At 38.2% G+C, this 13,096-nt stretch overlaps 1 protein-coding gene across 1 annotated transcript in view; it reads left to right on the top strand.

Annotated features, from left to right (window-relative positions):
- The first annotated feature begins 497 nt into the window (after positions 1 to 497).
- LOC127628087 (collagen alpha-1(XXIII) chain-like) overlaps positions 498 to 13,096 on the top strand; it is a 172,009-nt gene continuing 159,410 nt past the window's right edge. The window contains exons 1-2 of the mRNA XM_052104770.1: positions 498 to 1,184; positions 1,545 to 1,614. Of these exons, the coding sequence (XP_051960730.1) occupies positions 906 to 1,184; positions 1,545 to 1,614 (349 nt within the window). The 5' untranslated portion in view covers positions 498 to 905. The remainder of the gene's footprint in view (positions 1,185 to 1,544; positions 1,615 to 13,096) is intronic.

The raw sequence follows: 13,096 nt of genomic DNA, 5'->3' as shown, positions 1-13,096 counted from the left end.
TTTCTTTAAAAAAAATTAAATGCAAAATGTTGGTTACGGTGAGGCACTTGCAATGGAAGTGAATGGGGGGGCAATTTTTGGATGTTTGAAGGCAGAAATGTGAAGCTTATAATTTTATAAAAGCAATGTTAAAACATGTTTTATTTGAGCTATTTAAATAACATTTTAAAGTTGTTTAAATTGTCTTTTTTGTCTAGTAATTTTAGGTTTATTGACATTGTCATGGCAACAAAGTTGTAAAATTAGATATAACGTTACACAAAAAAGATTTGTAAGTGATTTTATCACACTAAAATCATGGTTAACACAATTTTTTTATGTCTTGTGTATATATTTTTGAAACCTTAACGTTATTAGGCGCTAGCAGATCTGCAGTCATTCCTTAAGTGTATTTTGGGCAAAACTTGCGGACATGTGGACGTCATTACTATTTCGCAAGACCTTAAATAAGTTAAACAGACACTCTGAGACGTGTTCTTCAATACAGACTGATAAAATGGTACTATAAAACAAAAAAACATTCACAAGGAATTGCATTTCATATAAAATCCTTAGCCTTAAAAGCCTCCTTGGAGTTATTGGAGTTGTTACCCTTTTTAATTTAAACAATTAATTTTTACATTGTTCTTGTGGCTAGAATTCTGCAAGGGAATGGGACCGAACTGACTCTTTGAGATGCACTTATGATGGCAATAATTTAACATGCGCTCGAGACAGAGAGGCGTGCGACCGACAGCTTGCCTAGTGCAGCAGATTTTAAACAGCACGCGCCCTTCCAATTGCGCGCCACGACGTTGCGTGTCCTGTCAGTTTCAGTAACTTCGTAGCCTTTTCCTGAAACAAGTCTACCTGGGTCTCAAAAGAAGATAAAAAAAACAAGGATAATAGTTTGGAAGATCACCATAATGTCAAAAATGGTTTCAACTGAGGCAAAAGACGTGTCAAAGACGTCACTCGGCAGTGGACATCACAAATTCCAAATGATTCATGGCTTGACAACTCTCGTATGTTTTGCGTTGTCAGTGTTTTCGGTGACAGTTTGTCTGTTTATGAACGTTAAAACTCTTCGCATTGAGCGTAAAATGGAGCTTCTTGAGATGGAGCGACTGTCGGTTATTCGACCTGTGCACACTACCGATGCTAACGCGACACTTTGGTATGCGATAGAAGAACTTGTGCAAGAGGTGAGTCAACTGCAAACGTAAACACATCATAGCAGCTTTTATAAATATTAATGAAAAAAAGCCAATTTATTTGGCCTCACGTGTTGTCACATTTGGCTCGAAAGTTCTCTCCGTATTCGTTTGCTAAACAAGTCACTACAATGCATTTATTCTGAATTTAAAAAAATAATATGATAGATTAAAATGAAATTAATTTGTTTTAATAGTCAACATGTGGTTAAACGATCAGTGTAAACAGCAAATGTATGAATACATTTTACGTCTCATATTTTACTGATCATCACAAATAGAGCATGAGCTTACTAAAAATTTAACTGAAATAATTTAAATATTTTTTTTAATAAATTTCTGTTTTCACAGAGACTTAAAGAGGGTGTGTCAAAAGTTCGCACAGCGCGAGAGGTGACGCAAGAGTGCTCGTGCCCTCCAGGTTTGTTGTTCTGCATGTGTCTGAAATGATTTCTTTCTACTGAAATGTTTTCCCGTTGAAGTATCAACTGAGGCAGCTTCATTCTATTTTTATTTCAAATAGTGAATCAGGCTGTGGATAAGTTATATAGATAAATGTAGCAGGTGATTTGGAGCATGTGATGTTGGTATGAATGTTCAACTCAATGGATACTATCAAAGTCTTCCCACCTAAAATGCTTTGTTGTTGTTTATTTATTTGGTGGGGGTTTTAAGGAGGCTTGTTTGAAATAAGCTTCTGGGCAATTTCTGCAGCATCTTTCCATCTTGTCTTCTCTGAATCTGGATCAGTAATGTATTCTCTAGATCAGGGATGGGCAACTTTGAAGGGGACGAGGGCCAAAATTGTTTCTCCTTTCTACCAAGGGGCCAGATAACAAATCTGCACTCTAACATTGTTCACCCCCTTACTCCGTTTCCTCATTAGTGTGGGTCATATATGCACAACTTATGCAATGTTCTTTTAAATATTTTGTTACCTATATTAAAATGTGTATTTAACAATATTTATAAAAATGAATATAATTATTTTGTAACTTGCGCTTTGACTAAAACATACCGTTCACATGTACAAATTCATGTTCAATTGACAAGCAATATACTTCAGACTTACATTTTAAGAAAATGTATCACATTTGCATTGTCTACATTTGCAAAAAACAAACAAACAAATGAACAGACAACACTTTCAACCTCACCTCATAAAACAGCTTATAGTTTTAGTTCAAATCTAAATATTATCATCAACAACAATACTGGTTGTACATTTTAGTACATTAATACAAAACATTTCAGCACAACAACATAAACACACTTTTCAACAATCAGTCAGGCATCTCAATCACACATTTCTTCAAAGTTTCTTCCTCTTATAACAATGTTTTCCTTTCTCACAATCACAAGCGAAAAAGCATTAGATGTCTTTGTTGATTCCTGCACTGTCACAGATTTCATAAAAACTTTTGAAGACTTGTATTTTATTCACCCTTTACATCTGTGAGGAGAGCAGCTCTGTTGTGTGTATCTATCATACTGTTCACCTCTTTGATCACTTGATCAGTGGTGTATTTGCAAATCAAATTGAAATCTTTAATGACAGATTTCGTATCCAGGCAAGCAAAAGACATGGGTTCCACCTGCATACATTAACAATATCACGCACTTGCTCGCTGACAAGGTACGGTAAAATTTATCTCAATTTATACATGATGCGCAAAGTGTAAGATGTTGCATGCTAGAATCCTAGAGTGATCAGCATGTCCGCTAAGAACAAGCGACCTCTTCTGGTCAATAGTTGCAATAACATCATAAACTGAACGCAATCTTTACATAATCCCCTTTTCAAAGAAATAAAATCAATCCTCAATTGTCCAATTGGAGGTATTCAATGATACAGAGGGCCGCATATGGCCCGTGGGCCGCCAGTTGCCCATCCCTGCTCTAGACTGACACATCATCAGCATGACCACGTGCAGAACTACAGATTAAGTTCTCCATGCTGAATTGAATAGCTCACATGTGGAAGTTGTAAAGATGAAAATGTTACTATCTCCACAGAGACTCATGGACGGCATACTGTAGATTTATTGTGTACGCTCAGTTACAAGACATTAAAATTCATTGCTTGCTATCGGTTAAATGTAGGGGATAAACAGAGTATACTTAAACTAGTATGGATTTGTTCACTTTGATATTCTGTTCTCATGTTTTAATCCTTTGAAATTTGCCTGTTGCCTGCGAGAAAATTACAGGTTTACTCCAGCACCGTTAAAGAGATGTGCCCTCTCAGGTCACGGTTGAATTATGTGTGAAGAAATGTACTACCCTACGAAGATTTCCTGCTATCGGTGCCTACTAAAACTGGGCCTCCCTTATGCCCTCTAATGTTGTTTCTAAAATATGGGTATAATTCAACCTCTCCCACAGGAAACTTAAAATTCAACTCACTTTTAAATTCTTTTATCTTTGTTCTCTCTCTTCTTTCCCAGGACCGGCTTCATATCTATTCATATAACCTTAGCATGCAAGTTTTTCTCTTTCCATGCTTAACTTTGCCATGAGCATAGAGCATATTAGAAATTCTCCTCTCACATTTTTGTTTCTATATCTCCATCCTGAGGTAATTTTAGTCAGAAATGAAATCCAGCGTTTTTCATCACTAATATCAAAATATCAAAGAACAAAACATCCTCAGGAATATAGCAACAGAAGAAAGAACGGACAAATAAGTTCTTCTGGTCTATAAATGCTTATCTTAATGCTTAAGGCAGACTTTGTGCTTTTGGAGAAGACACGTGAGATGTTCTAGGGGTAAATGTTCTGTAGGGACTCTTACAGCATTCCTTTCAGATTTATGAGGTGGATAGGCATTATTGGGTGCTGGGAGATATTGCTATTGTAGGAAACATCTCAGACACCATGAGGAGGAAGAGACAGTCACATCACATTTAGCTTATTCATCAGTAACTTGATATTTCTGAGAGTTAAAGCATCACTATCACTAATGCTCATATTTAGATTTTAATGTGTATGGACTGGCCCTGTTCACCTCTATTGTAAGTGCCTTACTGTAATTGCATTTTTCTTTTTAATAAAAAAGGGATATATCAAAATAATTGTTTTGTGGTACTCAACATTATGCAACAATTGCTGTTGATTGAGCATAACTTGAACCCCAAATATTCCTTTAATAGTATATTACTTAACTTGTATTTGATAATTTACTCTTTATACCTAAACAGTAAACTGAATACAATCCTTTCCTGATGGTGCTTATGGGAAATTGCATTGGCAATCTCACAAACTTTAGTTGATGACACTTGCTGTTCTTAAAAGATCTGTATAATTTACAGGCTCACTATTCGTGTGAATTCTGTTTGTTATTATTCATGCTTATTAGAATTGGTGAGAGACTTATAAACTAAACATGCATTAACTTTGCTTAGAAGAATACATTTTAGATTTCTTAAAGGTCTTTACAGTGAATAGACAATCTAGGACTATTGACCATTCTAGGCCTTTTTGTCTACATCACTTATGTTGCATTTCCTGTCTCCAATTACGGACTCAGGTACTTTTGGTGAATCGGGCTGTTCTCTTGAGTTGAATGGCAAACTTCAGTCATCCGTCTGCACTGATGACTGTTCCATCTTTAGCCTTTATTGGGCTTCCTTTTAGAGCAAACATCAGAAAACACACTTGAACCACAAACACAAAAGAAAAGAGACCTCTGGACCATGAACTAATGAGCTCAACAAAGCAGTTAATTGACTCCGACCTAATCAGACTCAATCCACTCAGAATCTTGCATCCTCTGAACCTGAGACGTTGATGCTCTGGTCTCTTAAAGCTCAAGATGACATAAGGCTATTCAGATATTTCTATTGACCACGCTAACTTAATCTTACTACCAGTCTAAGTTCAATGGAATTTGATTAAAACAGCCTTTAAGATTGTAATTTCCACAATTTCTGATAATCGTTGTGCAACAAGATAATTTGGAAGTGCTAGTGGTCCTTCAGTTCTAATAATGTCTCATTCTAGTTTTGGCAAAAGTTTTCTTATGTTTGTTTTTTTGTCTCAGTAACATCTCATTTTGAATAACAAAAGTATAAAATATTGATGTGGAGGTCCCTCTTCTTCTGCTTTTTAACATATGGTGAACACAGTTGTGATTTACTGGTGCTACATGTCTCTACCGCTTTTTGCCTTTGCCAATTTTGTTCTGACCACATTTTGAAATGGCTTTCGTCAGGTAAGTGTGAAATACAGAAAAAAACATCTCCAGTTCTTGAGAAGGAGTTTCCATTTCATTAGTGTGTGTTATAATAAGTGCCGATCCAGAACTGGAGTTTGATATTTTTTACATTAAAATGAGTGCTCATTGCGGATGTTTTCTGTGGCATTAAGTGACAGCTGATGGAGATGTTCTCTCATGCACTCAGACGTGCACCCTTCTCACTGTGCTGTTTTGCAGGTTGTACTGCTTTCCAGTGAAATTGCAAGCAAAATGCAAATCAGATATGATATATATGATATACAGTACATCCACTGTACAGATTATCAAAATAAATAGATTAGGGCAGATTAGAATCTGGAAATCCTTGCACTAGAGGCTAAATCCTTACCATGAGACCAAGCATTCATTCTGGCCGAAATTATGCTGATCATTGGATTTATTCACTGACTAACAAAATCTCATTACTTACAGTGTTGGGTGAATGAATCAAGTTATCAGATTAATTGTGACATATTTTTGTATTTATCAAAACAGTTTAAGATTATTAACATATGTGTCACTTTGAGACTTTTCCTTAGAAGTTGTTGATTATAAGTATAGAAACAATATATTTTAAGTATCTCAAAAAATATTCAGATACATACAAATATAAGCAGTTCGAGAGTTTATGGAGACTAATTTGATTGCATCAGTCGCTGTGTGTCATGGATGTGGGTGATTGCTGCAGGTCTCTTTTGTTGCAGTTTGTTTGTCTCAATTCTTTGATTGGTGGATCTTTCTTGGGATCATGGTTAGTTCTTCACCAGTAATTTCACTTATTTAACACAAGTTTTAAAAAATGAAGTTGAAATATATGTAGACTGATGGCTTCAGCAAAAGCATATACCATCGATTAACAACCTCTATGTCTTTAAAGAAAGACAGTAGGTCTTATCAGTCTTAAATTATCGGTAATATTCAATGCCCCTATTGAAAAAAATGTATGGGATTTTTGTTCCAGACTGTTGCACTTTATAGTATTTTACAGAGCTTGATAAAGTTCCATAGCTTACTTTCACCAAAACATTCAGTGATGAAGTGCCAGTCATCTTCTGTACTCCTAAAAGCCTTTATACACTTACCACTGTACAGAGATGATGGATTGTGTATAAAATATTAATGTATGTGAATGTCAGATTTGGCAATGGCTGTAATATTTTATCATGTACAGATCAAAACCAAAAACAAGTCAAAGATTTCTGATATCACATGACATAGACAGATGAATAGGAGTCTAATGTGTATTTTCTCTCTCCTACTTGATATAATGTACATTTTAATAGCCATCTAAAGCTGTTTAGCATGAGTTTCAAACCTTCCTCATCAAGTTCAATGTGAAATCTCTTTATTTTGTGTAAGTTCATGTTTTCATCAAAGGTAAGGTTGAGGAAACTTAAGACTTATAACAGCTGGAAGTAGTTGCCATTCATAAGTTTTTTTTCTTCCAGTGAATGTTTGTGACCTCATCATAAATATTATGACTGTTTGTTTGGCCAATACTATACTTAAGGACATACAACATTAATAAATCAATATTTTAAAGTGCCCTATTCTATATAATGCCTCACAGTCACCACCAGAACTCAGATGTTTGCATTCATAGCAAGTCTCTGTTGATAGATTCCACATTCACAGTAGAGTCCAATATTACAGCTGTGTTTGTTTCACTATTGGGCCTGCAGCTATACTGGCCAGTGCACTGAAATCTGCTGTTATTGTCAGTATAAGAAATACATTACTATAAAACCATGAGCCGAGCGTGACTGTGAAGAGCTACAGTAAAGATCTGAATGTTTCACAAAACGCTGTGACCCCACACCCCGAGCCTCAGGTCGGCATAGATCTTAAACTCACCACAAATCTGGACACCTAGTCTCCTTTCTCAAGTTGGAAGTTTGTTCTGGAAAGTGCTCTGGTGTGTCTGGATAAATGTACCTCTTAAGAATGTAATCCGCATCTGTTTTATTGGCCTACCCATTGAGAAGGTTCTAAGCTTTAATACTTCCTCTAGAAGCTTCTAGGGCTGTAACGGTCTCGTTGTGGGTGAGATGGAAGAAGTGCTCAGGGCAAGACCTGTTGGCCTCGGTTATGGTTCTGAACATTTTCATATATGATGTAAAAGCCCCTTTCGGTGCATGAGTTTAAGCATATAAGCTACACCTCTGCTTTGATTTAACCAATTCAAGCATGAACAATGGAAACATGAAAACCAAGCCATCTCTGAGCATCCTGGATGTAGATGTGTTTCCCCATAACATATTGTATGTCTTTTTCCATGGTTGAGAAATGTCCAGAACTGACTGCCTGACTTTAGTGATTGAATCTCTGCACACAAATTGTGTTGCTTTGTAACTTAAAAAAAAAAAAAATCACACAGTGTAAGAGATATTGTAGATACTCAGCTAATTTAAGTGCAGTCTATGAGCATGCATGCAGCACAAACATTTGTTATTACTTTCAATTGACATGAATATGTAGCTGCTTGCCTTTTTGAAATGGACAGTCAGATCTTATCTCCATCAGGATCTAGCTAAATAAATAAATTATAAAAGCAATAGCAGTATGAGTGTTGTACTTTTGGTTTATTGAAAGCATCTGTCTGTAGTTTGTGGGAGGGCATTTTGGCATGCTCTCAACATCACTGCAAAAACTCCCTCCCTGTTTGGCTGAAACATTTCCCAGTTCCATTTTAATGAAACGTGAGTCTCTGTACCCACTAAAAATAGAGAGAATATATGGAAACATATAACATTTATATTGTGATCAAGTGGAAGACTCTTCACGTTTTCTCTCATTGTCATCTCACACCTCTGAGATATTGTTCACTTGGAGAACATTTACACCTCATTGCTCAATCCTAGATGATTTTCAATTCCAATTACTGTCAAATAAAACCAGCATAGGCCTACTTCAATATTATTCCATAACTGTTTGATTACTTGCATGCACATGGTGGCAAAGCACATTCTGTATTCCTCATCTTTGAGATTGAAGATACAAAATTTGAATACCTGTGTAAAAGCCGAAGCTACATAACTAAGCTGTTGTGGGTGGTTGCCAGGGCGTTACTATATGGTGGCTAAGGTATTCTGAGTGGCTGTTAGTGCGTTGCTTTATAGTTTCCTCCACAATATCTGATATTCTAGACCCTAAATATAGCTCTAGTCACTTCAATGTATGCCTATGGGAATTTTTCACCTGTTTAATCATCTACCAGGTGAAAAACATAAGTCTTATGGCTTTGAAGTAATTGCTCAACACCCAATAAGATTAGAGGTATCACTCATATCCGAGTTACATGCAGAAGTTTAACAGAACAAACCCCAAACCCTAAGTTTAAGCATTAATATTGATGTTTGCTATTTCTAATAGCTTATAAACCCCACTGTGTCTGTTAAACTGAATACTGTGTAGTACAGTCCTGATATTCATACCCATGAAGACCTGTCATTTACTAACATCTTGGCTCAGCTGTTTGTTTGTTTATTTTAGTTAGCATACATGGAAAAGTTGGCAGGGCTGATGCTGTTTTAATTTGTTAACAAGTGTTAAAATTCTCAATAAGCACTTGCGGTTGGCAGAGGAGAGCAGTTCTCAGACTCTGTGAAATATAACACGCAGTGCCTTGAGGCTGTTTTCTCTGGATGCATCAAAATTGACATTCTAAAAGCCGTGCAAAAAGCACGGACCCATCAGTTGTGAGCTCGAGTGGACTTCAGCAAGGGTTATACAGGAAAAATAACCTTTATTTTTAATTGAAATCCACTGCTACAAACATTTACTTATTGTATAATTATTATTGTAATGTTATTGTTGCTAAAGCTGGGTAAACAATTTGTTAGACACAAAATATTATTTAAATACGTAGAGCAGAGACAAGAAACATCACAAACTGGCATTAATGAAGCAGTCAGAAGTTATTTAAATATGTTTGTGACAGGGCAGAGGGTGAGGCCGGATCATGATTCTACACACCCGGTCCCTTATCAGGCTAATTAAGCCTCCGAGAGGGATAAAGGCCAACTGTGGAGGATATTGTGGGAGAGAGAGATCGTCTATGGACATGTCCGTCATGTTTAAGTTAACCATTAAAATATTATTTATATTGCCAAGCCGGTTCTTGCCTCCTCCTTTCCATTGAACTACGTTACACTGGTGCTGAAACCTGGGAAGGAGGAGGGATACAAGCGAGCGGGGAGGGGCTCGCTGGTGACCGCCTGGAGCAGGAGAACCGCAGCCAGGGGCGGGGGAGACCCCTTCTGTTCCCCGAGAAGGCGGCGGGGCATTCCGTCCGCCAGGGGCTGGAGGACTGCCTCCGATCCGCCCGGAGAGGTGCGGCTGTCATCCATTAGAGGGTGGAGGAGTGGCCGAGGAACAAGCTGCAGCGTATCGGAGAACTGGCGAGTACGTTTTTTTTTTTTTTTCATCTCTCTCTCCTCTCTCTCTCTCACTGCCGCTCTACATTGGCCTTTTCCCTCTCGTTTAAATTTTACAGTGTTTTTTTGGGGGGGTACTACACTGTAACAGGAAGTACCCCCCATTTGTATTATTTCTGTTTACCTCCCCTTGTCCCCTCCCTCATCCAGGTAGATGGGGATGACCTGCCGGCAGACGGGGGCGAAAGGCATGCCCCTCCCCAGGGAAGGGGGGGGGGGTGTACGTCATGCCGGGGGCTCCCCAGCCTGAGAGAACGAGGGAGGAATGTGGCAGGGCGGAGGGCGGGGCCGGGTCGTGATTCTACACACCCGGTCCCTTATCAGGCTAATTAAGCATCCGAGAGGTATAAAAGCCGACTGTGGAGGATAGTGCGGGAGACAGAGATCAATAAAGTGTTCACAGCTTTATTGATTATAATGGGATCTAGATGCTTTTGACGTGATGTGCCGCTCTCCGGTGTCGACAGGGTGTAAGCAAGCAACTCGCTGTTCTTATAATAGCTTACTGGATTCTGTAATCATATATTCACCCTAATGCCATTCCAAATCTTCCAGACTTTCTATCTTTCATGAAATACAATAAGATATTATGAAAAATCTCCGGTCAGCTCTTTTACATGCAATAACCATAATGTGCCCAGGGCTGTTAAGCTTTTTTTTATTATATATAATTATAAAAACACTATAAAAGAAGTCCATATGACTTGTACACTATATTCCAAGTCTTTGTAAGCTATACAATAGCTTTGTGTTTTGAGGAACAGCCTGAAATTTTAGTCACTATTCTACTGAAAGTCTTGCCTCCTGCTTTCAAATGTAATTTGTGCATTTTCAAACTTGGTGCATCCAGAGCATATTTGAATACAGTGGAGGGTAAGATTTTATGGTGCTTTCATGCTATTTTTGAAGCTTGACAGTGTCCATGCTCATTAACTACCATTGTATGAAAAAATCGTTTTGTGAAAATCTTTTATTTTGTTCCACGAAGAATTAGTTTTTTAGAGGTTTTGAACATCATGAGAGTCAGTAAGTGATAACAGAATTTTCATTTTTGGGTGAACTATACATGTTAGCACAGCATAGTTCTAGCGGGAAGACTATCATCTGTACATCATCGCACCATTAGCTAGGTAACTCCTAGCCAATCACATGTAAGCCATTGTTTTATACATATGCTCACAATCTATCACATTGCTGTTTCAGTGTGTTAACACAGCAACCTCCACCACCCCACCACCGCAAGTTTAGTCCCATCCTGCACGGGGGTAGGCTCCTCGCCCCTACCTCCTATCTCCGGCAGGATATGACAGTTCCGAGTACAACTTCTTCGGACCAACAGATGGGGCTTACGCCAAAGAGAGACGTTATATTTTAGTTTTATATTCATCAAATAAATGTCATCTTAAATTTCACTCAAGTCTTCCTGATAGAGCTTTAACTACAACAGAGCCTAATTTTTTCAGGCCTGGATCTGCCTGTTCCTAACCAGGATTACAGATTATAAAAGCTAAATGCTTATATTGTGCCCTGAATAGTGTGCTGATAGTGTTTGTCTAAACGGGTAAATGTATCTGGAAGTTTTCTTCATCATCATCATCGTCATGTTGACTTTTTCTCTATTCTATACCAAACAGACAAGCCTTCAAAACATGACTTCTCTCCATGTCTCTCAAAGACTTTATCTCATAAACAGAGAGAATCCATCTTTATTTTCTCTCATCTGTCCATTCCACCTTTATTTTATCTCGTTCAATGATATCTCCATTTCCTCCCAGTCATTGCTGTGCTTACAGTGGGATTTCACCACCAGTTGAGCTGCACATGCCGGACATCGTGCTATCTGTCTGCATGATTATGTGTATTGAAGGAGCCTGATCCTTGTCCTAATGTCGTCCTGCCTAATTTTAATTGCAAATCTCCCAAATGCCTTCAGCGATCCAGATAATTTATTTTCTCCCTCTGTTTTATCCCCCATCTGTGTGGCAGCTTGCCAAGTCTTTTTACATTTTAAACTTAAATCCTGCATCTCCCCTGACTGTACTTATGGGTTACAAAATCCATGGCAGAACCTTGGAGCTGTAGAGACTTGTTTCCTGGGATTTTGAACAGGCTGGCAGTTTTTTGGTACCATGGGGAGATCTTGCCATTTTCCTGCAATGCTTTTTTTTGTTTGTTTTTTGTCAAGCTGTGAGGTATTTTGCATCATTTTAACTCAGGGCTTTTAAGGAAACTGGTCTTGAGAAAACTTTTCCAATTGCAGATTGGACTATTTAGAATATATTTTGCTTAAATTAATGTCCGTCCATGAAAAGAAAGTAACAGTTTTGGATCCTTTCCAGGCTGGTTTAAACTCACAATTTAGTTGAACATTTTCTGAATAAAATGTGAGGTGTGCTTAGCCTTGCAAACCTTGCCACCATGATGCTCCTGGAAGATAACTAGGGCATTGCTATATATAGGATATGGTTGCTTGCTTTACTTTGGGCAGGTGGTAGAGCGGGTTGTCCACTAATCACAGGCTCGAATCCCGGCCCACACGACTCCACATGCCGATGTGTCCTTCGCAAGACGCTGAACCCCAAGTTGTTCCCAATGCCAGGTTAGCGCCTTGCATGGCAGTTCTGCCATCATTGGTGTGTGAATGTGTGTGTGAATGGGTGAATGAGATGCAGTGTAAAGCACTTTGAATACCGCTAAAGTTAAAAAGGCACTATATAAGTGCAGACCATTTACCATTACTGGCCCAAGCCAATAAAAGCCCATCTCCAATTCTCTTTGATACTCTGGTTCCTTGATATGGCTCTGATGATGTCTAATGTGGCCTGATGTGGCCTCTAATTGGGTCTGATGAGGACTAATGTGGTCTTTAGGGGGTCCAATGTGGTCAGATGTGGCCTCTAATGGGGTCTTATGTGGTCTTTTTGGGGTCTGATGAAGTTTAATGTGGTCTGATGAGGTCTATAGTAGGGTCTGATGTGATCTCTTTGGGGTCTAATGAGGTCTAATGTAATATGTTGAAGTCTTATGTGGTCTGTTGTGGTCTCTTGAGGGTCAGATGAAGTTTATTGTGGTCTGATGAGGTCTATAATAGGGTCTGATGTGATCTCTATAGGGTCTCATGAGGCCTAATGTTATCTGATTAAGTCTATTGTTGTCAGATGTGGTCTCTTGATGGTCTGATGAAGTTTAATGTGATCTGATGGGGTCTATTATGGCCTGTGGTCTGATAA

This window comes from Xyrauchen texanus, chromosome 34, assembly GCF_025860055.1.
Source record: "Xyrauchen texanus isolate HMW12.3.18 chromosome 34, RBS_HiC_50CHRs, whole genome shotgun sequence".
NCBI lineage: Eukaryota > Metazoa > Chordata > Actinopteri > Cypriniformes > Catostomidae > Xyrauchen > Xyrauchen texanus.
Note: the sequence above shows the minus strand (reverse complement) of the source record. Positions and strands in the feature narration are given on the sequence as shown.